The sequence below is a fragment of the Tyto alba genome, unplaced genomic scaffold (assembly GCF_018691265.1).
Source record: "Tyto alba isolate M040663 unplaced genomic scaffold, T.alba_DEE_v4.0 Super-Scaffold_10, whole genome shotgun sequence".
In the NCBI taxonomy this organism is placed as follows: Eukaryota; Metazoa; Chordata; class Aves; order Strigiformes; family Tytonidae; genus Tyto; species Tyto alba.
Genome location: NW_024881262.1, coordinates 24,879,993 through 24,905,691, shown reverse-complemented (window position 1 = coordinate 24,905,691; position 25,699 = coordinate 24,879,993). Strand labels below are relative to the sequence as shown.

The 25,699-nt window shown below is 44.2% G+C and overlaps 1 protein-coding gene across 1 annotated transcript in view; it reads right to left on the bottom strand.

Moving 5' to 3' along the window:
- Positions 1-25,699, bottom strand: part of GPC1 (glypican 1) — a 215,873-nt gene that overhangs the window by 92,172 nt on the left and 98,002 nt on the right. The window contains exon 2 of the mRNA XM_033001616.2: positions 17,308-17,466. Within this exon, the coding sequence (XP_032857507.2) occupies positions 17,308-17,466 (159 nt within the window). The remainder of the gene's footprint in view (positions 1-17,307; positions 17,467-25,699) is intronic.

Sequence of the window (25,699 nt, the reverse complement as noted above, 5' to 3'; positions counted from 1 at the left end):
TAAAATCACAAAGGACACTTTAAATGAAATAGGGAACCACTCTTAAGTCTCACTACCTAGGCTGGGGGGCTCATTTCTGGACCAGCTTTTCCCTTTTGATTTAGTCTTATGTTGCTAAAGGATGAAGACATTAGATAACATAAAAATCATGTCCTTATTCTCTTTTGTCTATGCATACTTTAAAAGCCTTCTACTGTTGGTAAACACTGGCTACAAGCACTTTAAATGTACTCTGCTTTATTCCAGCTCAGTTTTCCCTCAAAAGGCGCTGCATAAAAGTCCACAAATAACTACCAAATATCTTATTTAGCTCAACACTCCCGACTTCTTTCCCTACAGAGCAGCAGATAGACTTATATTGCCCTTTGCACCTGGCTTTGTTCTGCTTCTGCAGAGCAGAGCGTGCTCAGGTGAGGGCTGGGCAGCTGTGTGGTGCCTGCACATGCGCACCCTCACCAGCACAGCCAGCTTATAAAGGAAATTTCCATCTTTCCTGGAGGGGCTCCACCAGTTCCCTGTCCAATTCTGAGCAACAGATGTAGAAAGCACACCAGCCACCTACCCACACAGCACAAGAGAAACAGCATAGCTCCTGTCCTCCAGGCTTGTGAATTTGTCTAAACATATTCTGCTTATGGACATTCGACTATTTTGAACGTCAGGCTTCCCAAGAGCAAACAGCATACTGGTCTGACACAAGGTAAAGGTACACAATTTTCATAAAGAAACAAAAACTCATGTCTCAAAACTGGGTTTTATACAGGCACCTTTGGGTGGTCAAACAAGCAGCCACCCTGATCCTCTTGCCTTGGGTGGCTTACCACAAGCACCCTGGCCTCCTGATGCAGTGGCACTGTGACACTTCGTGGCCAAATATTCATCAGGACAGCACAGGCAGAATATATTTTTCTTACTGCAACCACAGGAAGGGGTGTTTTTTTCCTCCAGAGTCACCAAGGTGCCCAGAGTAACTTCAGAATATTGTTCCATCCTAATTGCCACAGGCACACGCCTTTGAATAAAGAAGAGACGGTATTTTCCACTTCCTCACAGCAATTACCTCTTAAGATATGCGTTAGTTCAATCTTTCCAGGATTTAAATTAAGCCAAGTATTAAATCATCCAAAGCTAACTACTTGAACATTTTCAACATCTTTCAACATCTTAAAAACAGACAGTCTTTGATGCTTGTAACTTTAAAGCCACAGAATTTTGTCTGGAAATTGACCACTTAAATTCCCTAACGTGGAAGTTGAGAAAAAAAAATTATTTCCAGACTCAAATTAATATTTTATTATTTAGCCCATATGTGAAAAGTGTCTTGAACCTATTAGGTGGATTTTTATATTAAGTTAAGGTACTCTAGGATGTTAAAAACAGGGGGTTTGTATTCGGCTTATAAACACAACCACCATGTCTGCATGTGTATTGGGGGTAGGAGGGATGAAGATGAGAACTCCCGCTATAAAAGATTATATCAGGTTTTTGGACTTGCACTATTTACTTTGGCTAAAACATTAACATGCTAGCATGGTCACGATGGTAATCTCTCAGAGCATGAGCACAGGTATCGTTCATCAGATCAGCAATTCTTGTAAATAAGAAATTACAAATTGTTCCTTGGGTATTAGTTTTGCTAATTTGACAGTGTTGAAAAATAATTTTATTCCTAATATGAGTTCCAAGTGTGACTGCTTCCTTGTCCAAATTACCTGTTTGCAGCAATCTGAAATGGAAGTATTTTATCAGCTTAGCTTGACACAGTGAATTTCTATTATTGGAAGAAAAAGGACTTCCAGTATCCGATTTTGGGTTCTAAATTGTTTCAGTTCATTGTGAATCTCTGGAAGTATGGAGAAAATGTACTCTATTTTGAGTTTAACACTGCTACGAAATACCCTAAATCTGCAACTCTACAGATAAATGTCTGGGTTTACATACAAAAGAGGACAAAACTCTAATGAAATAATTAGCAAGATTTACTGTAGCTCTATGACTACAGAAGAGACCTGAGAAGATTTAAATGTGCTGTTGGTGGCTGCTTGCTTCCTGGGTTGCTTGGGAAGCTTCTGGTGCAGAACACAACAAATATCAAACAGTCCAATTACTGTGATGAAAGCTCTCAGTCAACATGCTGTGACCCATCACTCGGGTCTGGCAGGGAAGCATTTTATCCATATATGTGGTTTGTGGTTTGTGCAGATATCGCCTGCTATCTCAAATGCCTGTCCTTTTAAAATATATTGCACAATAGAGACTTAGAAGTTTTACGACAGCACAGATTCCAATCTTTTTGGTTCTTTTAATGAAAATTAATAATCTTTCTTTTTTTTTTTTTTGTGGAGAAAGACCAAGCCTAAACTGTGCCTGCTGACAGAGTCCTGTTTATCACTCTTAATTCCTTTAAATGTGCTTTTCAAGTTTGGAAAAAATCCCTTTTTTCTCTTTGCCTGTATACCCCCATCTATCTCCTAGATGTCCAAACACGACTGCTGCTGATCAGGCTATCTCCTCCCGACTGCTGTCTGCCAACACGACCCTTCCATGTGCTCAGGAATACGCCTCTAAAGAGCCTCAATGGAGAGTGTGCAAGTGTTTCTGGTTGGAGGCTATTTATATATTCTACTGGTGTTAAGCTACCCCCATCTTCAAAGCAGAGTCACCTTCCACAGAGAATCCTTCTGATCTGCAAATGTGGAGTTAGCAATGCAGCAAAATTCTCAGCCCTGATGCCCAGGAGGGACAGCCTGTTAAAACTAAGCCTTTCCAGCTTCTTCACACCTAAGTCTCGAGGTGTTTTTTTCACCTTAACCACACACTGTCCACTTCAGTGGCCATGGAAGCGCCCCTCCAGCAACTTCAGCAGCCTCTGTATCAGATCCTTACCATGTATCATGTTTATTTAAACAGAAGGGAGGCTTTACACTCCATAAGAAGGGCCATGGGTCTAGGAGTGTGTCTACTCATTTAGGAATGAAGAGCAGATATACCAGGGAAAGAGCGGTTGCGATGACAGGCCAGTTTGTTTCAATAGCTTTTTTTTTTTGGTGGTGCTAATCTCTGCCTGTTCTAGGGAGAAGTCCAAGATTCCCCCAGCAGGGATGCCTGGCCGTATTCTTCAGTGCAGCATGAGGCACATGCCCCCTTCCCGTCCCTGTGCCCCACCAGCTCCTGTGCTGAAACAAGAGCAGTGGCTGCCAGGATCACGGCCCTCCGGCACTGCACTCACTTCACAGCCTTACGCATATCCCTTCTTCAGAAAGTCTTGCCACAATGCTTACCTCCGGTCTAATAAAGACACTTATTCCCACGGCTATATTTCTGCTATTGCTGTTCACTCAGCAGTTGGGTTTGATGAGCTGATTTCTTAGGGTGACTCATATTCCACCCTTGGTTCACCTGGGCACACTCCTGAGGCAGCTGCTATCCAGGCAGCGAGGGCAGGTTTACAGCAAGCATTTCACGTTCCATGCTGGCTACCTCCTCCCTTCCTGCTGAAGATGCAGGAGGCAGGTGCCTGTGAACCCTGTACCATGAACACCTCCAGCAAAAGTGTCCCAGACTGCTGCTGCGGACATTTCCAGCTCCTCCAGGAGCATTTCTGATCTCAGCATAGCTGACCAAAGAACTCCCAGCTCTGCGGCTGCACCAGCAGCCCCACCAGCACTCAGAACAAGACAAGAAAACGAGCTTAAAGAACACTGCAGGATGCAGCTATCATAAGGAGAGGGCTGTGAGCCCTACAGGCTCGCTCCCTGAGCTCAGTAACTACAGACTCAAATAAGAGGTAATCAGATCCTGTGAACTCATTTCCGTTAGCTCCGCTGACCAATGGTTTCTTTCCCTGTTTTACACACAGCAGACAAGGGGTTGTTCTATTTTCTTTGGCCTCAATAGATAAAATTTTATATTTGTTACTGTGTATTTAGTTTTCTGGGTTTCTTTCAGAATGATATAGCCTGTCACAGCTTTATTCCCCAGTGCAAACCTGAAAATCATCAGGCCATGTCCTAACGCAGTTACATCAACTTATTCAGTGTCAAAACTTGGTTCAGTTTTACAGAAAAGGCTCTTCAGTGAACCAGCTTCCCAATAAATCTTCAGGGATGTTAACCCACAGGCAGATCCCACTCCAGTATGATACATGTATGGCATTTTCCTTTGGCTAGGAATAAACCAGAACCACTTCAGACATACTGTGCTTCAGCTGTATAAAATGTCTCAATTAGCATTTCTTGCCTTGTTTTCAGAAATTAAAGGAAATAATAATAGATTCCAAATCTCTTTCTTGTTCATAGCTGAAGCTGGCCCACATAATTAAAGGTAATTGTTAGCTTCTTAATAGCGTGGCATTTTCTACTGCACCTTCTACAGAAGAGAAAAATCCAGACAGAGGAACTATTGAATTGTGAATGTTCATTCAGCATTCTCATTCTCAGTAGGCATTTTCCTCTTGCATATAAGCCAAAACAGTAAGTAATGTAGGCAGGAAGCATAGAGAGCAATTGCTTACTGGTGACCAAAGGTAAGAAAGGTCAAACGTTTATTTCCTATGTTGCTCCTATGTGTGCAGTGCCCAGAATATTTTAATTATATTTCATGGTACTCTGAACTTGTACAAGGACATAAAATATATTTATAGCTCACTTAAACTCTTGGTAATGAAACAGCCATCCTACGCAGGACCTCTGCTAATCAACTGAAGACTTTCTGTGCATTAACTTGAAAAACACAAAAAAGCACTTGCTCATTCTCCAACAGAAATGCTTATCACAGTTTAAAGGCAACAACAAAGAAAAGCTATTTTTTTTTTATTAGGTAACAGTTTGAGTCTGTATCACTTCAACTGTGATGTTTGAAGTACAAAACCAAAATTTCACTGGCAATGCACATTTATTATAACTGTTATTATAGCGCTGGAAGCTCTCAACCACACAGTGTCAAACACTGAAGAAATATATAATAAAAAGATCACCGCTTTCTAAATCTTTTCCTGTCAAAATATGTCACTTTCTGTCTTTTAGACAACAACAAAAAAGGGGTAATCAAATAAAGAGGTCTTTAAAGATTTCACTTAACTAATCATACTTGATGCAAATTTCTGATGAGCAGACTGAACAGCTCCGGGACTACTCTGCTCCTGTAATTATACACCTCACAGCAAACTTACCATACGTATCTTACACAAATCTTTCATGATGGGGATCTGTTTCAAGATGAATTTTGGGGAAGAAGATCAGCCAAACATGTTAACTGTTTCTGAGACGAAGGAGAGGAGTCGGTGCTTTACAACAGGCCCAGCTAGCTGCCTTTGCTTTTCTTTTTGCCCCAGAGGCTGTGGGGCTGCTGCACGCTGGAGCGGGTGGTGCTCCTGGGGAGGGAGCAGGCTGGCCCTCTGCTCGGGGCTGCGGCTCCCTCTGCACCTCCTGGGCCAGCCGCGCACATCCAGTCACCCTGCGGAGTGGGGAGCGGGGCTGCTGGAGCGCTGGGCTCCCAGGCTGGCTGCTGCCTATTTGATGGCGCAGACCAGAATCTCTGGGGTGAAAGTGGGGCCTCAGATTAGATTTGTAAAGACTACAGTCAAGTCTGTCTTATAATTGCAAAGCCAAGCATCCCCATACTTAGGGAAAGGAAAACATTCAAGTTGCTGGTGAAACCTTAATTCAGCTCCCTGATGCGTGTGCATTATGATACAATCTTTAATTAGCCTGTGAGGAAATTAATAATTATGTACTGAGTGCGGGATTTGGCTGCTGTACAGTAAATAATGCATCACGCTACACGACGAATGATGATGATTCAGCAGACATCATCTATCATATGCCCTGCAAGAGGCAAAGGGACTGTGAGAAAATAAAATAGTCTAGGATCACATCATTAAAGGGTGAATATCAATAGTTTTTTCCTGCCAGAAAGTGAGGTGCAAATTAAGACTGCACAAGGAATCACAGTTCTAGTCTTTCACCTTCTTGCTTTTTCATGACAGACTATGCAAACATGAAAATATTTAGTGTTTCTTATCTGTTTCATACAGAAGACATGGTCAAACAGAAGCTGAACTGTATACCAGTTCTGGGACTTGACAGTGACAGGTCTGGCACTACCAGGAAGGCAAACACACCACTGGGCTGGGCTTCACCATGACGTGCAGGGAGCTCGACATGGCAAGGGGATGAGAGGCAAGTTCACCTGCCTTAGCTCAGCCATGTCTTCTGCAACCTGACTAAAAATTGCTGCGAGAGACACAAAAAGCAGAGGATGCCAAATCCTGCAGAAACAAGAACAATTATATTCCTTTCAAAGAGCTCCTCAAGTTGGAGAAAATTCAGGTTTGAAATAGCCATAATTTTTCTAAGCTGCAGCAAATGTGTGCCCAACATTTAAAATACTGGCTGTTTTCATCACAGGTATAGCCAACTGCATAGCCTTCCTATTCACTTGAAAGTGTGAAGGAGGAGGATCAGTCGGTGCTCCCAGGCTCTTGATACCAGCCAAAGCAGTGAGCACTGGAGGAGGGGGAATGCTATCTCTCTACTATTATTAATTGGGAGCCAAAGATAAAGATTAGTCTTTGATTTTCAGCGAACCAAGACAAACAGGATGCTCCACTTCTGCCCTCAGATGTCACAAATAAAGCACAAAGCAAACAAATTATGGCTATCTATTATTCTTGAATATTTCCACCTAAACCCTTGCTTTTCCTATCGGCCAGGAGGGCAGGAGCAGAGCTACAGGCATGGACAGGCACACCAGAAGAGAGCCAAAATCCTGCTCTCAGGAAAGTAAATTCCAGCCATTTCCTCCATGACAAGTTTACTACATGCTGCCGCGCAATAGTTTTATTGGCATTCATTAGTCCTTGAGGACCAATTTATTCATTTTTAGCAGCATTAAAACAGAGGTTGCATTTTACAAGTGAATCGCTATACTGCTGGGGCTGTAGGAAGCCACTCAATTATCTCTAGTGTGTTAGAAGCTGAATCCAGACTTGATACTAATCTTAAATTGTAGCAAACATTATTTCCCTGAGCCTTGATTAACCAACAGTCTGATCCCCAGATCACAGCTGTCTTGGACTTTTGGGGAGGGAGGTTGGGGGTGTTGGGTTTCTTTATTTATTTTTATCATTGCCATGTAGCTTGGGAACCTGAAGAGCAGAGACAGTCACCACTGGGGTGCTCAGCATTGTGTTACTTGCAAAACATTACTGGAAATGAAAATCAAGAGATCGAAGTCGCCAGTATTCACAGTGAAGCTGCTCCTCCTTTTGTATCTGATTTCTCCTCCTTTTGTATCTGATTTCTCCTTCATTTGGAGCTTCATTTCTGCTTAAGAACATCTGGAGACTACAATTTAGCATTCATATTTAACTAGACATTTGTGGTACTCCCAAGTCAAATTATCAAAGCATGTTACCTCTTGACATGTAACTATATTATAATATTAATTATCAGTAACACCTATAAAGAATACAGCAATTCTTGAAACTGGGGCTCGCCCCATTTCAATTGAAACACACACACTTGTCTACATATGCACATACATATAGATAGGTTTTTTTTCCTTTCTTTATATATTTGACCCTCCCCCTTAATAAGAATCTCCAAGCCACTGAGTTTCAATGAATTAATGATCTTGACTGTACTGCTTTGAAAAATATCACAGCCCTCATTCTTCATGTAAGAATGAATATCCAATCAATTTTCATCGCTCTCATTTTAGTAATATTTCCTATTTTGTTTAATTTTGTTTCAGATTATCATTTGACAGTTCTTGCAGGTTGAGCCAGGGAAAGAGGTTATGGTTGTTGTTTTAAGTAGCAGGTGTAGCGATCAATGTGGAAATATATGCATTCCTCTTGGAGAGGTGACTATAAAAATGGAGACGAGTTCCAGCATTACATGCAAAAACAAAGCTAGGTAAACAATAAAAAGGAGCTTTGGAGGGAAAAAAAATTAATCTTTGTTTCTTTTTTCTACTAATGAATGGAGCCTCACTATTTTTTATCAGGGTTCTTTTATGGGTTGCTTTCATGCTGGCCTTTGTGTGAAGTATGTGCTGATGTTACCCCCCCTTGGTCAGCAGGAATCATCACTGAGCAGTGTGGAGCAACTTTCTGCAAAGGACTGATCTTGCTGGGATAGCAGCAGATTATAAGGAGTATTACTGAAGAGAAATCTTTTAAGGCCCTCAATGAAACTGTCATTTTCACAAGTCCTCTCCTCAAGATAGCCGTCTAGCTGAGGTAAAATTCATAGTGCATTCTACCCCTGGCTTCACCAACTCAAAGTGCCTGATGCTGGACTCATGTTTTGTAGAATCAGGTCCTATAGAAGGAAGCTGGGTTTTCTGATTTCTGTTTCTCTTTACAGTGAAACAAACCCAGCTCATTGGTGTCTTGGCCAAATCTGCAGGTTTAATGAGAATAACTTAACACTACCCAGTTTCTTCAGAAGTAGCTATGAACTGCTGAGTAAAATGAGGGGTTTCTTTCCCTTTAACCTGGCTAATTTCAGAAAATACAGGAAATAGAATCAAAATACCTGGCATAGCCTGGAAGGGAAATAAGACATTGGAAAAAGCTCTGCACGTATTACACCACATTAACTGTGCTTTTAAATGCAAGAAGCTGTGGTGGTCTGAATAGGAAAGGTGGGGGGGAAAGTGATGCATCCCTAAGCAGACATAGCAAATACAAAGGTGAAATGTTCATCAGCAAAGGCATTCAGCCTCTATCACAAAGAGGGATTATCTTTGACTATTCCTGTAGATAGATCAACTCTCAGCCTAGTTTTCAGAGGCACAGAGCACCTTCGAGCTCCCATTGGTACCACTGGTATTCATGGTACACTCTAAAAATCAGCCCATCTCCCCTAATCATACAGGTTACCAGACACCAAAAAACTCTGTTACAGCCTTGCCGCCATTTATACAAGTTGTTTGCAGACCTCCCTCAGGATTCTGATCATTGCTTCCACTTTGGAAGGGGCCTTACACAAAAAAACACTCATACCAATGACCCAAGGAGCATTTCGAACCAGTGACTATTCCCTCTTTGGTTGCGAGTGCTGAGAACGAATGCATGGAAAAGTCTTGGTTGATAAATCCCTGTATAACATAGACTGACATGATGCCTTTGCTCTCTTACTGGAAGAGGATCACTGCATTTCATGAACTAGAGGGACTTCTGGTACTCCTGCACCTTACGCAAAGCCAAGGGACTTGAGCTCTGTTCCCACCTCTAGCACAAACCTATCGTATGACCTTCCACTCAACTCTTCTCTCCACAGTCCACTCACCCAAGCCTCTTCTTTGTTTGTTTGTTTATTTTGTTTCATTTTTTTGTTTTTAAACAGCCTTTGGACCACAGGCTGAGTCTCAGACAGGCAGGATGCCCTACAGTGCATTACAGTAACAAGAAGCTTCTTGGCTCTATAGATGTGCTACTTCAATGCCAATAACTAATAAAGCAGAATCAACAGTTTGCTGCGAGCATTTCTGGTGAATGAGAACAAAGTACTCCTAACACCTCAAATGAGAACAGATGCCTTGAAGTATTCAAAATAACACAACTTCCAATGTCAGGACATGCCACATATTTCAGTAGTGTATTTTCAAGCTTACTGTGTACGCCGATCTGTAAGTGGGGACAGTACCTTGCTGCTGGAGCCCTCGATGCTCCCAAATTACCACAGCACCTGCCTAGGAACAGTGACATGACTCTTGGCAAATGCCAAGCTGTGGGGGGAATTACCAACTCAAGAACCGATTCAGAGAACCTACAGTAAGAGTAGCCCAGGAAATCCTAGTATTTTCTGCTTATGAGAAAACATCAAGCATCAGAGAACTGAAGGGTGAAAACTGCCTCGTGTGGAAACCAGTACTCCAGCTGGAAGATGGCTGAGCATAAACTGGTTCAAGACACAGGCTCTTTGCAGAGCCATGCAGAAAAACCTCAGCTGTTCATCTCCTGTTTCGCTGCTCTGACCTCCATCCAGCCATCTGGGTGTGATGTTGGTTCAGTCACTGAAGGCAACATCCAGCACTTTTAATAAAAGTTTGGCTGCTTGGATGCTTACTCTGTGAAATCAGAGGTTTTCAAAGAGATTCGTGCATTGATTCTTGAACGTTAAAATAGATTCTGCCAACGCTTTCTTCTGAAATGACTATCTGGACATCACTAATTTCTTGCAAAATATGCCTGTGTCATCCAGTATCTCGGAAGAGCAGGTGCTTTCTTTTATGTGCCCAAGCAGATGCACATTTCAGCGTTCTCTGAGCACTCAGAGGCAGCTTTTTTTTGACAAAAACATGGTGACAAAACATGGTGACAGCTGCTGAAACCGAGATGCATGATCTACCTTTTCTACCTAATAGGACTTCTGCAGAGATGAAGCAGCTCATCTCTCAGGGTGTGCAGGCCCCTGCAGGAGGTACTCCAGTGCAGTGCTCTCATCCCAGCCACTGCCACTGCCACGTTTTGTTCTCTTTTCTTTCTGTAAAAAATAATATCATGCCTATGCCATCTGTTAAGCAAAGTGCTGCACGTACATTGCAATATACCCTGCAGCACACAACGGAGCCTTGCAGATTAAATGTGAAGAGAAGTGACTGTGAGAGGAGAGAAAACTCCAGGTGCTGGAACTGCTACAGGTGAGCCTAAGCGTTTGCTTCCCCGAGGCAGCTACCTGTCAGGATTAATCTTGCCGAGCCCAGGAATGCGCCTCCGTAGACGCCGCACCCCATTCCAGGAAACCATAAATACCAAACGAGATGCTCAGCACCACACATGAAAGCATCTTCTTTCTGTGGAGCGTGACTGTGGGGGAGTGACAGCCGGACTTGTGCTGGAGTTTTCTTAAGGTGGTTCCTTGGAGGAAACAAGGAAGAAGGAGAGCGTGAGTGCTTGCTGCCTTCCTCCTAAGGAGGCCTCCAAGGGAACCCCCTTATTTGTTTCTCTGTCCTGGATCCACCTGGGACCCTACTTTTTTATTTCCAGCTTAAAGGACATTCTCTCACTTTCTATCTCATCCCCAAACCAACCCTAAGGGAAGGAAGTCCAGGGGAGCCGAAGGAATCAGCTTTGATAGCTCCTCTTGTAAGTACTTTTGATAATGCATCCCAGAGGCAAAGCTGGGGGACAACTGGGCTTCTTCTGAATGATGCTACCCAAGCACCATGCAGGAGGGTGCACAAAACAATTAATGGTGCCCTGAGTAGCACAATTTTGCCAAACAGGGTACCCCTGGCCCGTCAGAGAAATGCAGTGTAGCTGATGAACTCTTATTTAGCAAAAGTGATTAACTGCTGTTTCTTTGTCATCTCACTAGGAAAAAAGATCGTCAAGCTTCCTGCTTATCTTAAACACCTTCCTCTCCTTAATTCCCACCTCTTCCTCAGTTTTCCTGACTCTACTACCTCTTTTTTGGGGGGCTGAAATGTTTTAGGTGTGTTTTGACTTTTCAGTTTGGAAAAGACGCCTGTGCACAGGCACTGCCTGACATTAGATATTCAGTTATGAGACCAGCAGAAGGTCAATGCAAGACTGATGTCTGGAAAACCAAACATCAGGTGAGCCATGGAAGTCATCCTGATGTCCTCACCACGTACCTGGAGGGATGACTGAGCCTGTGCTGGGACCCGCTGCCACCTCCCGTCTGCCTGAGGATGCCCGGGAGGTCAGTGCTCTCCCGCAGAGCTGAGCCCATGGCCAAGGCCACCAACAGAGGCCACCCAGCACAATTTCAGGGGCAGAGCCCCAGTGTGGGGAGTTACCACAAAAAAAAAAAAAACCAAAAAAAAACCAAACAAAAAAAAAAAAAAAAAACAAACCAAAAAAGCATTCTTGGCTAATTAGGGGCTTCTGCATCAAAAGCAATATATTTAAAGCCCAAACCCAAACGCTTGGTCCCAGGGAGCAGCCAGTGCCGATGCCAGGGGCGGCGGGAGGCAGCCAGCTCACTGAGCACAGGCTGGGACTGCCAGAGGGACACCGCTGGCTCCAGAAGTGCTCCTCTCCACAACCTTTGAAACAAAGGAATTTATTTCAAAACACAGCAGCATTTCCATATTTTGAGCCGTAACCAGCCCCTGGAAGATTTCTTTCCTGTTTCTACATAAGCACAGCATCTTTTTAGACAGCACCTCACCAAACCCAAACCACGCGATGCTCCACAGCCGAGAGTGGTGGCGGCAGGACGCTGAAAGTGCGGAGCAGTTGGGTTGGGGCAACGAATCTGGGGACACAGGCACTGCAGTCCCTGTGTCCCAGATAATCATTGCTTTGGTCTCGTGTCAAGCATTTTCTGCGCAGAGTAGTACCACATATCCCATCTTTTGGTGTGTGGGCCACCAAATTCAGATACCTTACAATTTCAGGCTGGTAGGCCTTGTTATCATCAACTGAGAAAATACCTGCAAAATTCAGATTTAGGTCTGGATTTTGTACTCCAGGTTTAAATTCAGAGGGGTAGGACAGAGCTCTGTCTGCTGGACTTACTCCACACCCTCCTGATCAGCTTCCTTAAGCATCCACAGTATACGGAAATAAATATATGTATATATGCCTCTCTCCCAAAATAGTCCTAGGGGCTGAAACCCTAGATACTGTGGGTGAAATAAGTCAGTTCCTCTGACAAAGACACATATGGTTGAATTTTAAACATGGGGCCTTTAGAAATCTCTAGAATTTTAACTATCAGTGTGTAACAGCCTCTATGATGTTCCCCACCTTGTAACAGTTAAAACAATGATTCATCTTCATAAGAAATATGTAACTGCCTAAAACTAACTCTCAAATAATGTTAATTATCTGCATGGTCTGCGTTTCAGCATATGCAATTTCCAGCTACCAACACTGGACATTATGAAAGCTTTTACATGACATCAGCTTTCCAATGAGCAGTCACCTATAAAATACATAATTTTTAATCTGCATTTGATTGCCACAGCTTAAACCCCCGGAATTTATGGGCGCTACAAATCGTTTTTAGACTGTGCAGTGTAGAATAAAAGCCAAGAATTTTGGTTTGGCTTGTTGGTATTTCCTGAAAACATGAAACAATTCTGAAAGGACAGATTTCCTGGCTCACAGCTAAAGGTCAGCAGTCACACAGGGAGCGCTTGCTAAGTGTACCAAAATGATTGGGAAGGAAAGATTGGCACAACATTGAAGTATTATTAAAAAGTGATTTAAGTGGGGAAAAAGGGAGAAAAGAGATGGACAGGCAAGGATTAGACTCTCAACAAGTGAGCTTTCATCAAGACTAGAAAAACAGCCTTGTTCCTTGCAGGCCCTCACTGTCACTCCAAGCACGGCTTGCCTTCGCTCCCTCTTTCCGCCGCCTCCGCCAGCCCCAGCCCCGGCCCCTGCCACCATCCCGGCTGCCCTGGTCCGAATGCCACTGCTCTGGCCAGGCAGCACAAACCACTCCTCCAGCCTTTCCTGCAGGGTCCAGAGGTGTTTCCAGGCTCATCTCTGTAACAGATTATGGAGGCAAAAGTTTCATTGGGAAGGACAGGAGTTTGGAAGTCCCACGACTTTGTGCAGCACTGTCATACAGTTGTGTGCTCTGCAAGAAAAAGCTCCTTTTCCCAAGGAATCTCTCCCAAACATGCCCAATGTTCATTGCTTGCTCTCAGCACAATCAAAACCAAAGCACTTTACTGGCTAACTCCTGTTCTGCAGCCGGCAGAGGGGGCAACAGGCAGCTCTTATTGGTTTCTTTTCATGAAACCATCTGCTTGAAAAAAGTTCCCTGACAAAGTATTTCATTTTACAATGATAGCGAAAATTTCTGATACCAGTTTTAAAACAAGCACGTTCCACAATTAAAATCTGAGGCATGTATAATGCTGGTAGCATCTTTAAAACAGTATTTAGTACTACTCTCAACAGAGACTTCCCAGCCCCCTCCAAGACGCCCAATCTTGTTTTAGTTTTTATCATTCATGTTTTTCTTTTAAAGAATGGGGTATGTACAGTTTTCCAGGCAAATAACTCTGACCAAAATCAACCTAGCAGCCTCCAGCAGGTCCCCGCCACAGGCTGTGCACTCAGGTAACTACACTCCCCTCCCTGCCTGAGCAAGAGCCCTGGGACATCAGAATTAACTAAGAATTTGTGCGCATAATCCTGCTAATGAAATGCCACTACTCAGACCTCAACGTCCTCCCTAACACTAACTTATCAAAGGCATATGCTCCCATCACTCATGGTCTCTGCTTTTTATTTTTTTTTTCCTTTTTTAAATTAAAACCAATTGGTTGTAGAGCAAATAATACCTTTTCAGCTAAAAGGTTAACAGCAAGTCAATGACCACATGTGTAGCTCAAATCCAATGCCCCCAAAATTGGGCTAACTACAGTAAACTAAAGCAAAACAACAAATGCACTAGTAAGCAGCTAAGCAATACTGTAGGCTCTTAACTTTAAATTTACCCCTGGCAGATCCTGAAGGAAGGGCATCCCTGAAGGCATGTGTCCTCTGCTATGCAGAGAGAGAGCACTCAAACCATAGGTTCCTATTCCACATATATCACTTTTGAATATATGGCTATACCTACCACATGGCATCTGTATTTCATATCTATATTTTTTCTAAAAATACTTTGTATGAGATAAAGGACACACTGCTCTTGCCCCCAAAGTGTTTGCCCAGCAAGACTGAGACAACAGGTTATAATTCATTGCAACAGGACAAAGCCGTAGCTCAGTGTAGAGGTGCTCTGACAATGTAGGGTTTTACAGACCACAACCTGCAAGGATGAATTATTCTCCAAAGCAAAATGTTGAACACTAGCATGCAGAATATTACTTCATAGGCAGATTGCTGTAGCCTTGCCATTTTCTAGCTGGAGCTTCAGGGCAATTTACAAGTAGAGACTATTGCCATGATGAGCGGTGAGATTACAGAAGCAAGATTTGCTGTGATGAATCTAAAAAAGACAGCTTCAGGCCTAAAGTTCAATGTGCCACACCTGCTAGCAGAGAATATATGAATAATCTGATCTCCAGGCTGCAAATACTATGAGAAAGGGTTGTACATCCCCATGCAGTGGAGCCTCCCCCACTATGTCCTCTGAAGGCCAAACAAAATCGCTAATATGAAGACAAGCTGTCTGCAGCCCCAAAACCTGCACTCTAAACTGCTGCTAAGGAAATCCAGCAAATCCGGGCATCCAGTGACAGAAAGAGTAGAATTTATCAATCTGACATTAAAAAACTCTTTTCTTGAACAGCTCAAACAGGACTATGAGTAAAAAAGTCTTGTTAACTGTGAGTTTAATAACATTAACTGGAAGATGGGGTGGATTCTATGGCATTGTTTCAGGAGCCGAGGTGATTCCATTGCCCCACCACCATAACTCCAGAACTCCCTCAATTTTAAACCGTCTATGCAGTAACTAAAGAAAAACTAATAATACTGCTTATAGATAAAGTCATGCTTGAAACTCAGACACAATATGATTAATTTTTTTCTTCTTTTAAATCATGTCTTGCATAAATTACAAACTCTATATTGATTGCAAGGGTAGTTAAGCAAACTAAAAAGGTATAATGGGAGCAAGACACATCCTCTTGGCCTTGTGGGATCATGTGAGGTTATTCCCACTGCAAAACACCAATGATCTGTGCATTATGGTCTGTTAAAGTAATACTTGGCTTATTGAACACTTACTTTGATGCTTAAAAGAAACTCAGGTATGCACCACAGAAATACAGATCTATTTTTATAAAATGCTGGGGAACAAAAACAAATAGAAAAGGAAAGCCCTTACAGCTCTAGCTGGCATCTCAACACCAGCATCCTCCTATAACATGCTTGGTTTTGCTTACTATTATTCCTATTGTTATCAATCCACCAAAACATCACCCTCATACCAAATCAGTTCTTCACTAAGCAACTTCTGCTCGTCAATATAATCCTCAAAGCTTCCATCAAATTTTGCACTCTCTTACATGACAGATGTAGAACCATGTTCTTTTGAATGTCTGTGCAAAAATAAAGAGCAGATATACCAGCCAATGCTGCGATAGGCAGTGGAGGGAGAGGGTGCCAAGGCTGGTGGATTTTCTGCATTAACCCCTGTGAAGGGCTGGATTTCAGAGGCCAGCAAGTGCGCTCAGCTGCAGCTATGTCAGGTCCCATTCAGACATCAGTCTGAGCAACCAGCATTGTAAGGCTCTTTTGAAAAACCTGGTTATCACTTTTTAAGACAGGTGAAAATCAATTAATTTTGAGCTTTTAACGGAATGCCTTTGCTGTGGTCAACCTTGGCCACAGTTCCAATACATTTTGTAGAGATACACTGCCTTTTCTTTCTATTTAGTGTAAAAGCACTTAATCTTGGTTATCAGTTCCCTGAAGGTCAGGCTTATTTCTTTAGATCTATTATTTACTGCTTGAAATTTCCAGTTCCACCTTTCTGGCTATTATAGCTTCTTTCCTCAACTCCTATTCTTTTCATGATAACTCCACATGATGACTGTTGATAAAGTTAGGAGGACCGTGATTCTAAATGTCTGACCTTCTTCAAAATCTGATAATGGATACAGTTTCTGAATCATAGGTCATCTCAATTTTGCCAAGAAACCATTTATTTCCAGTAGCCTTCAGACCTTGAGGCTTACTGTGCACTGCAAAATGGATTCTTCAGGGAACAATAAAAATAAGAGAGCCATCCTTAGCCTTTGCTTAGCACATTAGGAGGGATACTGTACTTTGGAGAGTATACTTGTCCACAACATCTTATGCACCACACCAAGACCCTCACTGCTGTACATTTTCAGATGATTATCTGAAGCTGAAATTTCTAAGCGTCTAATGTGAAGTAACCTCCTTTTCATTTGCAATCTATATGGAAAGGACAAGAAAAATCCATGCCTCCTTAAACCCTCCCCACCTACCAAGGGCTATCCAGTCACCTTTACCATATTCTTCAATTTACAGCTCAAGGCATAGTGCCAAGTTTTACATCACTACCTCAAATGTTATGCTGCTGTGGTAAGACCCGATTACGCCATGCCTGTAAAAGCTGTGTCGGTGCCAAGGTACACAATTTGTTGGTATGAGTGCCTGCCAGCCTCCTTCAATGGCTTTACTGAAATGGAGTTCTCAAAATGACTTGCTCTTGCAAAAACACTGCCAGAGGTACAATTCCTATTGAAGGTCAACATTTCATGCAAACTATTGAACAAGATGCAGAGGAAGGTGTGTCGAACACAACTCCCTGGCTCAAACAGTGCTTGGAAAGTTAAGCAGTGACTAGACCCTGAGCAGGGGGACACCGAGCAGGTTTTACTTACTGTCAAAGCTTCTGTGCTGCGCTGTTAGAGTTGTCTGCACAGAGCGACCAGCCTCTTTCATCATGGCTTCAAATTCACTTCGGCTTTTGTTTGCAAAATTCTCCTCCATCTCGCTGGTGCAGCAGGTATAGCCTTGCGGGCAGATTCGCAGGTGCTCCCCTAAAATGAGAGAAAACACAGTTGAATGGCAAGGTCTGAAAAAGGAAGTATTTCACTGCAGACAACACCAGCATAAAAATAGTCCAGATCCCTAGTAACCTGGATCTGCATCAGGCTTTACATGTTTACCCGCTAAATTGAGTTATCCTGCATTAGTATAGTGGTTGGTGTGAATGCAGGTACAAATTTTCTCACTGTTGACTGTGAAGGAAGGAAAATTGAAGGAGATAAAATTCATACATGGGGCAAGGAGAAGGGAAATACAAGCGTCTCCTGCTCAAAGTCTGCCCTAGAATCCAGCTCTGCCTAGAATCCCACAAGACATGTAAGTCTCTGATTAAATGACATACTAGTCATCCTCATTAGACTTGACATGTATATTAAAACAACTGTTTGAAACTACTTTGCCAAGAAAAATAACCCAACTCCAACACCCTCCTCTCTTCCTAAACCAACTCCCCGCAAACACCTATCATGAGAAGGCATTTCCATAACCAGAGAGGTGAGACTAGTGAGAAGTTTTCAAAAGACAAGAGTCATGTTGAATGCCAGTGGAATTTGGGTGACTAATTCCCCTCCACACATTTTGAAATCTGCCCATTTTTCAATTAAAATTTCAAACTTCTTCAATTAAAAATTTATCTCGCAGAAAGAGACAAGACCACTCAAAAAAGGGCTGCTATGACAATCACTGACTGAATATACCTTTTGCTATAGGGAAGCACAGGAAAGGTAAGAGGATTCGGCAGTCAGATTGAAAAATTCTTCAGTATGGGAGCACCTCCTCGCCTCTGCAATCTCTTTATTGTGGATAAGCAAGCGTTTGCATAGACAGAGTCAGCAACATTTTAAAAATAATTGCTTAAGTTCTTATGAGTCCTCACAAACAAAGGCACGTCCACCTGCAAATACATCCTACATGTTTCTCCTTACCCAGTAATAAGAATTCATTTGAATGAAATCAAACATCAGGGTTATTTTTTTAAAGAATAAAAAAACCCACCTTGTTCCAAGCACATGCTGAAATAAACCAATTACAAAGAAGTTACTGTGTTTAACATAGTTTGATTGGGATTACCAATGATTTTATTGGCAGTTTTACAGGACTGCTGTATTAACATCATAGCTGAGCTGAAAGATGTATTTAAAATCATGTTTTATCTTGTGTGTCTCAACAGCTCCAAATCTTGAACCTACACAGTCCTCCAGAGTTTCCCATTAAAGTCCTTAGCTATTACCAGCATAAAGCCCTTTGCAAATGGGTGCCTTAGGGTAAGGGGTCTTTGAAACTGGGCACGTGTCCCTACCCTTGTGGATGCCATGTCAATTAGTAGCCTGACTAAGAGCAATTTTGACAGGAGTGCTCTGTAGTTGATATATTTTACGCAGAAGCCATTCAGGATGAGTTTGCATTTTGCTGGCCCTCAGGTCCCTGCTCACAGATGGCTCTGGAGCAACCTCTGCAGGGCGCTGGGGTGAGCCTGCCCTTGGAAGACAAGTTATCATCTGTCTTTGCACCAGGAGAGCAGCCAGCAAGTGTACGTGACAAAAATTGCTGCTCACCAGCTTTCGTAGGAGAACAACTCCCACCATCAGGCTTGTGTTGTGCTGCCAGCAAGGAGGGCAGTGTGTCCTGTGGGCTCCTGTCTACCATGGGACCCCCTCCAGTGCCCACGAGCACCCAGGCACCACACCGTCAAAGCAACAACAAAAGCAGCAACTTGCTTCAATACAAAAACTAAGAGTCAAATATAAACATCACATGGCTCAATGCTTGCCATACCAAATGCAATTTAAGTTACAGTGCTTGCCTAAGCCTTTCCTTCCTTCATAAACTAGACTGTTGCAATTCATTCCCTGAACTCATTTCTGCAAAGCTGCATTTGTACAAGTCAGCGTGAGGATTGCCAGCATGTGACAGACAGGCAGAAAAAGAGAGAGATAATTTTTTGACAAGACACAGCTTTGTTTCCTGTCATGAAAAATTAAAAACTTTCTTCTTGTCCAGCCACTTCTGTCCAATTTCTGCTGCCACAGGATTTCTGACAAGGATCAAAGTTTTGTTGACAGTTGTCTTACCGCAGTGTTCATCCTCCATGCCGCCCTTGGTGCCCTCAGAACAAAGTGAGGCCTTTTCAGTGCCCGGCCTCTCTGAAAGGCCTATAAACAAGGCAATGGATCCCAAGGGATCCCAATGGTTCCCCAAACCCTACCTTTACCACCACCGGCTCAGCCGCTGATAAATTTTGCAGATGAGGTCCTGGTCCTGCAAGCTCTTGCACTTGATAGCACTCAAAAGCACGTGCACTCCCGCCACTTCTCCGTGCGCCATTACCCACCAGGGCTTTCAGGTTCAGCCTAAGCCACAAACAACCCATTACAAATCCCCTATTTTGGTAAACCAAGATAAAGCAGTGGGAACTGACCGCTTGGGGAACTGCCATCTGCTGGCCTGCTGCCAGTAAGCAGGGCCCGGCTGCGCAATGGTCTCCTACCCCCTCAGGAAGGATTCAGGCAGGAGACCGGCCCAAAACTAGGGGTAGCAAACATGGCTGCCCCAGCAGGGAGACACCTCCATGTTCCTCAAAGCTGCCAGTCAGGCGGGTTCCCTCCACACACAGCCCCAGGCTTTAGAAACAAAACGGAGGGGGAAAGCGTGTGGATTGCCTCTGGGTAAGAACAGGGCCTGCCCCCAGGAGAAAGATGGACAGGGAGGAGCTGTGCCCAAGCTGCCTGACGAACAATGAGGAGCAGCAGAAGTGAGAGGCGCACTAATTAAAACGTGACATGACCAGACAAAAACCTCCACACTCCCACCCCAGGCAAAGCAGAGAGCCTGTTTCAGCAGGATGGCATCAGTCCAACGCCTCGCTGTGCTAGCAGAGCTTCAAATAACCTCCAGCCAGCCGGCACCACAGAACAGAGGGGAAAGAGACAGGGGGGGAAAAAGACAGAAAGCAAGGGAAAAGTCACACCCTTAGCTAAAATTGCTTAATTTTACACAACTCTGTGAACTGAATATAGACATTTTTTAATGCTTGAACTCAGAGCAGTTTCAATCCCTTTGGAAGCAACATTTATCTTTTCTTTCTGCAGGCATTTGTATGGTACTCAGCACCACAGCACTTTATCTCAGTGGGAAGCAAAGTTTTTATCATTTGTCTTTGTAATTCATACTCAGTGCACAGAAAACAGTCTCACTGCACTATGAAAATGATTTGCTTTCTTTGCTTTTTAACCTGATCCACCTTGGAAACAATCACTATTATTATTTAACCTTTTTTTTTATTGACTCCAAAATAAATGCATTCTAAACTCTATTTTTCTCTCCTTGTATTTCAAAGTTCATTTGTTTGCTAACTTGCCGTTATGTCATTGCTGAAGCTGCACTATAAATGTCTGTGGATTCACTTGGCAGGAGATTATCTGTAGATATCTACGGAGAGCTAGAGGTGTTTTACGAGGAGTAAATCTGCAAGATACCGTGTGTGTTCTCCACTGCTGCATCAGATAAATTTCCCCTTGTATAGAGCTGACATGTTGCTAACTGCTTGCTCAAGAGCGCATGCTCTCGGCCCTGAGAAGAGCTTTACAGAAAGCAAGGGAGCACAGCAGAAGCCAAACCGGCAGCACGCAGAGGGCTGCTCCAAATCTTCTTGAAGGTAAAGGACACACTCCCAATGACTCGGGCCAACTCTGGGTCAGGCCCAAAGAGAATTACACTATCCCCTGTGAGTCTGTAACTGAAACCCAGCCATCTCTCCCCACCCCTTGGCTTGCAACCCTCCAGCTGAGCAGCTCTGACAGTAGAGCACAGACGTGCCCAGGGTACATTTGATGGCTCAGCTAGTACCAGCTCCACGCTGCCCTAAGCACTCTAGATTTAAGAAACATTTACATTCATAAGTAAGAGAAGATGAACTTTGGGATGTTCGGCCTCCCTTCAGAAAACTAATGTCTTGCCCCAGCCTTTGGCAGTCAAAATGTGTGGTTCAATCTGGGTGCCCCTGGAAGAGCCAGCTCTCCTGCCAAGGCTGCTGAGGTCAGGGAGGGATGTAACCCACCAGCTTCACAGTCTCTTTGAAAACAGAGACAGGGCAGAGCATGCATGAAAACAACATCGAACAAATATCTCATTTATGATTAACTGCCCTGGAGTAGAAGGAAATAGGCAGGAGGCTGATGACAAGAAAATATCACACTGCCTGGCTACGGGCTTGGATCGTCCTTCAAATACCCTCTCAGCTGCCTGGGTTAGCAGATCATTTTGGCTACCAAATTCATTACTGCATTTGAGAGTGCCAAATATTAAATCAATTGACCACTTTCCCCTTGGGGACAGAGCCAGACTGCTTTGTGGCAGGGTCCCTGCAGGGGGAATAGCCCTACCCACAGCCACCACTGACATGAGCTGAGACGGGGCTCAGCTCCGTGCTTCTTCCCCTGTGTGGCCACAGCCCACTCAGGTTCTCCTCAGCTGTGGGCCTGCCTGCCACGGGCTGTGCTGGGAGCTGCTGCGGCCACAGCATGTGGTGTAACACACCGAGGCGGCAGGACCTTAGCTAACTGAGTCCAGAAAAGCTCTCTAGCTGTTCACTGCTGCTGCGTTTCACCCCGCGACAAGGCTCTGTAGCCACAGAAACAAGAGAGAAGGGCAGTCCCAAGGGTGTAAAATCCAATACTGAGAGAAGAGTCCTCAGCTCCTTTAACCATGTAAATAGTGCTATTTCTATCCCTCTCACAGGATGTTGGAGGCTGAATTCATTACAATGTTCACAGAAGGTTTGGGGTTATTTGGATGTGTCAGAGTATCTAAATGCAAATTATTACAAAAATCATTCCTCCCAGAGGTTAATTTATTTCAGGCTGTGATAAATCTGTCATGATTCCTCCCTCATAGTTGCAACCCTCCTCCCACTCCCTCTCTCCAAACTGCTCCAAAAACCCATCTTGCACTCCCAGACTGAAACTGACCCCCAGCTGCCTCAGTCCAGCCTCCCACACCAGGATACTGACAGCCCAAACCCCCTCCTCGGGGATTTCTGGGTGCACAGGTCTCAGGCAATCAGGCTTGCTGAAGTCCCACACTGCTGAGACCCCCTCCCCAGGAAAAGCAGGGACACCAGGAGGCACCCCCGACCCAGTACAGCCGGTGAGGACGAGAGCACCTGGCAGCCGAGGAGCTCCAGTCCTCTCCTGCTGCCCCTGGTAGGCACCACTGCCTGCTGGCCTCTCCCTCTTCTCACCTAAATCCCATCCAGCCTAATGAGCATCACAGTCAGCAACAGAGGACAAAACAGTGTAATTCAGGCCATGGGTTTGGTTTTTGTTTGTTTTTGTTTTGTTTTGTTTTGTTTTTTTAACCATGTCAGAGTGTGTGCAGCTGATGTAAAACGAGCCTGAAGGTGGTAGAGATGTTAAAAATAACTTGCAAAGAGGCAGTGCAATGAAAGTAAATCGCCTTCCTTATGCCTCCCAGCTTTTCCTGCTTCAGGTGTTCCTGTCCCCATCCCTCTTGAAACACACCTTTAAAGAGAGCATGATTTAGTGCATGCTGATAAGTAACTGACAGCACAGCCTCTAGCACTAGCACCACAATGCTACCTTGAAACCCAGTCTTGTCACAAGTAACTCTTAGCGGAAACAGGAGTACCCAAAAACCACTGGTACTAAGAGCCAGTCCTGGCTGACCGCCCTAGGAAGAGCTCTTCATGCCCTTTTCGCTGTAGATGTACTGAGGAACACCAGCTGGCAAGCTGCTGCCAAACACATACACCCCATAATATTTGTGGTGTCCCATAAGGTGTCCAGGTGTACAGCTGGTCTCTCATAGTAGCTGCAAACATCAAACTGAACTGGCTACCAGACTGCTCTATTAAGGAGAGAGCAAATCAGGAATTTTCCCATATTGCAAAGGCAGGTGTTAGCTAAGCACTGTGCAGCCTGTTTCTTTGATTTGCAGTCAGCTGCCGGCAAAATACGGTATCTTCTATTTTCTGATTATGTATTAAGAGTATTGTCTTTTTTGGCTTTGGTTCGCACATTATGTCAGGGGAGTCATAGCAGGCCTGAATATTAAGTATTGTAGGACAAACCTTCACACTTTGATCAAAATGCACTGTGCCCTGTTCCCCCCGATCTTATCAATACCATGGGTTGAGGATACACATGGTGGGGCAGGGCTATGGGCTGGCCAAGAAATCAGGGGCAGAATGCGGTCATGAGGAAGGGCTGTGCTCATGTGAAGTCATGATTTTCCTGCACTTTCATACCAAGAAGCACTCTCAGGATAAGAAGCAGAGGTGGCAGGGTGTAGCTGGGAACCAGCCCCGCCACGGACTTGGTGGGTATCATGGACGAGCCAGACTAGGAACTAAGACAGCAAGGGGGAGAGAATAGCCAGAGAGAAGCTGTCTGCTTCACCAGCACCTGCAGGAACCCCTCATGGACCTTAGGGCATGCTACGCAGCAAGACCCAGGTTAACCTCAGCCAGCCCAAGGCCACCCCAGAGCAGTGTCACAGCTCACACGTGTAGGACAGTGGGGAAGAGGCAGGTCCCGTCTCACCAGCTGTGTCCACACCAGCCCCCCCACGCACATCGCTGCTGCCTCCCGACCTCAGTAAGGCGAGAGGGACCTGCCTCTAGCACAACCAACTCCTATTTCTCTTTGCCACCACTGAGGGAGTAGCTGCGTACCTCAAGGGACTGATAACAAGGGCATGAAGTCTTTTCAAGCTGCACGCCACAGGTCTGAATTTGTCCCATGTCAGCAGCTTTTATAATGCCTTACCATCTGACAGCTGATCAAATAGCTTGTGCTATCTGAGATGAACTAATGTTTTCGTTCCAGATAAAGAAAGCAAGCACTACGTTCCACATCAGTGATAAAAACAGCAAACTGGAAAAAATAGCTAGAGAATATGCTTATTCTGTTAAAGCAACGCATGCGTTTAAGACAATAGCAAAACATTAAACGCTTGTTTCCACAGCTCATCATTCAGACCAGGATTATACCAACAGAAGTGAACAACCAAAGCCAGATAATCCAGAAGATTTTTTCCGTCCACTCCTTACCTTTCCACTCCTACCAGAATTTAAAAACTATCAAAACACTGTTAACTGAGTAAGACAACTTAATCTGGCTACTGCGTGGGGTTGGCTCCCTACCAGGTTAGCACTGTCCTGTAATTGCATGACAGTGAAACCCTGACACGGTGAATAGATACAGGTATTTCTGAGAAATATCCCAACTGGCATTCTCAGAGCAGCGAACCACTGATGGGTGGGAGGGCTTTGAGACTGCCCTGTTTCCTATGGACACAGGCTGTTCAAGTCAGGAGCCTGGCTCCCAGGGAGCCGGGCGGGAGGGTGTAGAGGAGGCTGAACAGGACTTCCATCTGTATTTGCTCTGTTCGTGTGTTGAAATACTTCAGGCTTTGAGGCTGTCAGCTCAGTGTCACTCTCACACACTGGAAGTGTGGTATCAATTTGTTTAATCCTAGACCCTGATGTCAGAGGAATTTATAAGGCAGGCAAACATGGGCAAAAAAAGTTAATTAACAGAGGAGAAAGAGCCACCTCCATGTCCTGGAAAAATATTAAGTACAGAGTAGATAAAAATGCCTTCAGAAATGACAGTCTGAAAATCCTAATGTCATCTGTGTATGTTACAGTGGCAAACTGCCCAAAGGAAGGGAACAGAGAAAGTGTCACAAATGCTGACAACAGACTTGATTCTTACTGAAAAGATCTGCATGAAAGCACTTCACCCACGCATTGCTCCTTTGGGTTTTGGGAGTGTCTTTCTAAATGAAGCAGAACACCCCTTCCATCATTCTGCTCCCCCAGTTTCTCACTCAGGACCTGGATCTGCCTTTAGTTAAATGGGCCTGACTCTGCCTCTGAGCTGTGCACACGCAGCAGGAGCCAACACAGGGTGCAATGATCCAAGACTGTTTAAGGACAAAGTAAGAAATGCTTTATAATTTGCAGCAGAAGGTATCTTTTTCAGCAGTGAAAGAATGAGGGCCAAATCCACACATCCCACAAGCAATGAAGGACCTCTCTCTAGCAGAATGGACTGAACACACCAAAACCCAACGCTTCTCAGATCCTCTTCTGGGCACTGGACCCACTGCTGGGGAGCTCCTGAGCAGGTCTCTGCTCCAGGAAAGGAGACGATCCATTACGAAAGGCTTCAAAAGGGAGCCAGGACATGGTCTACAATTAGC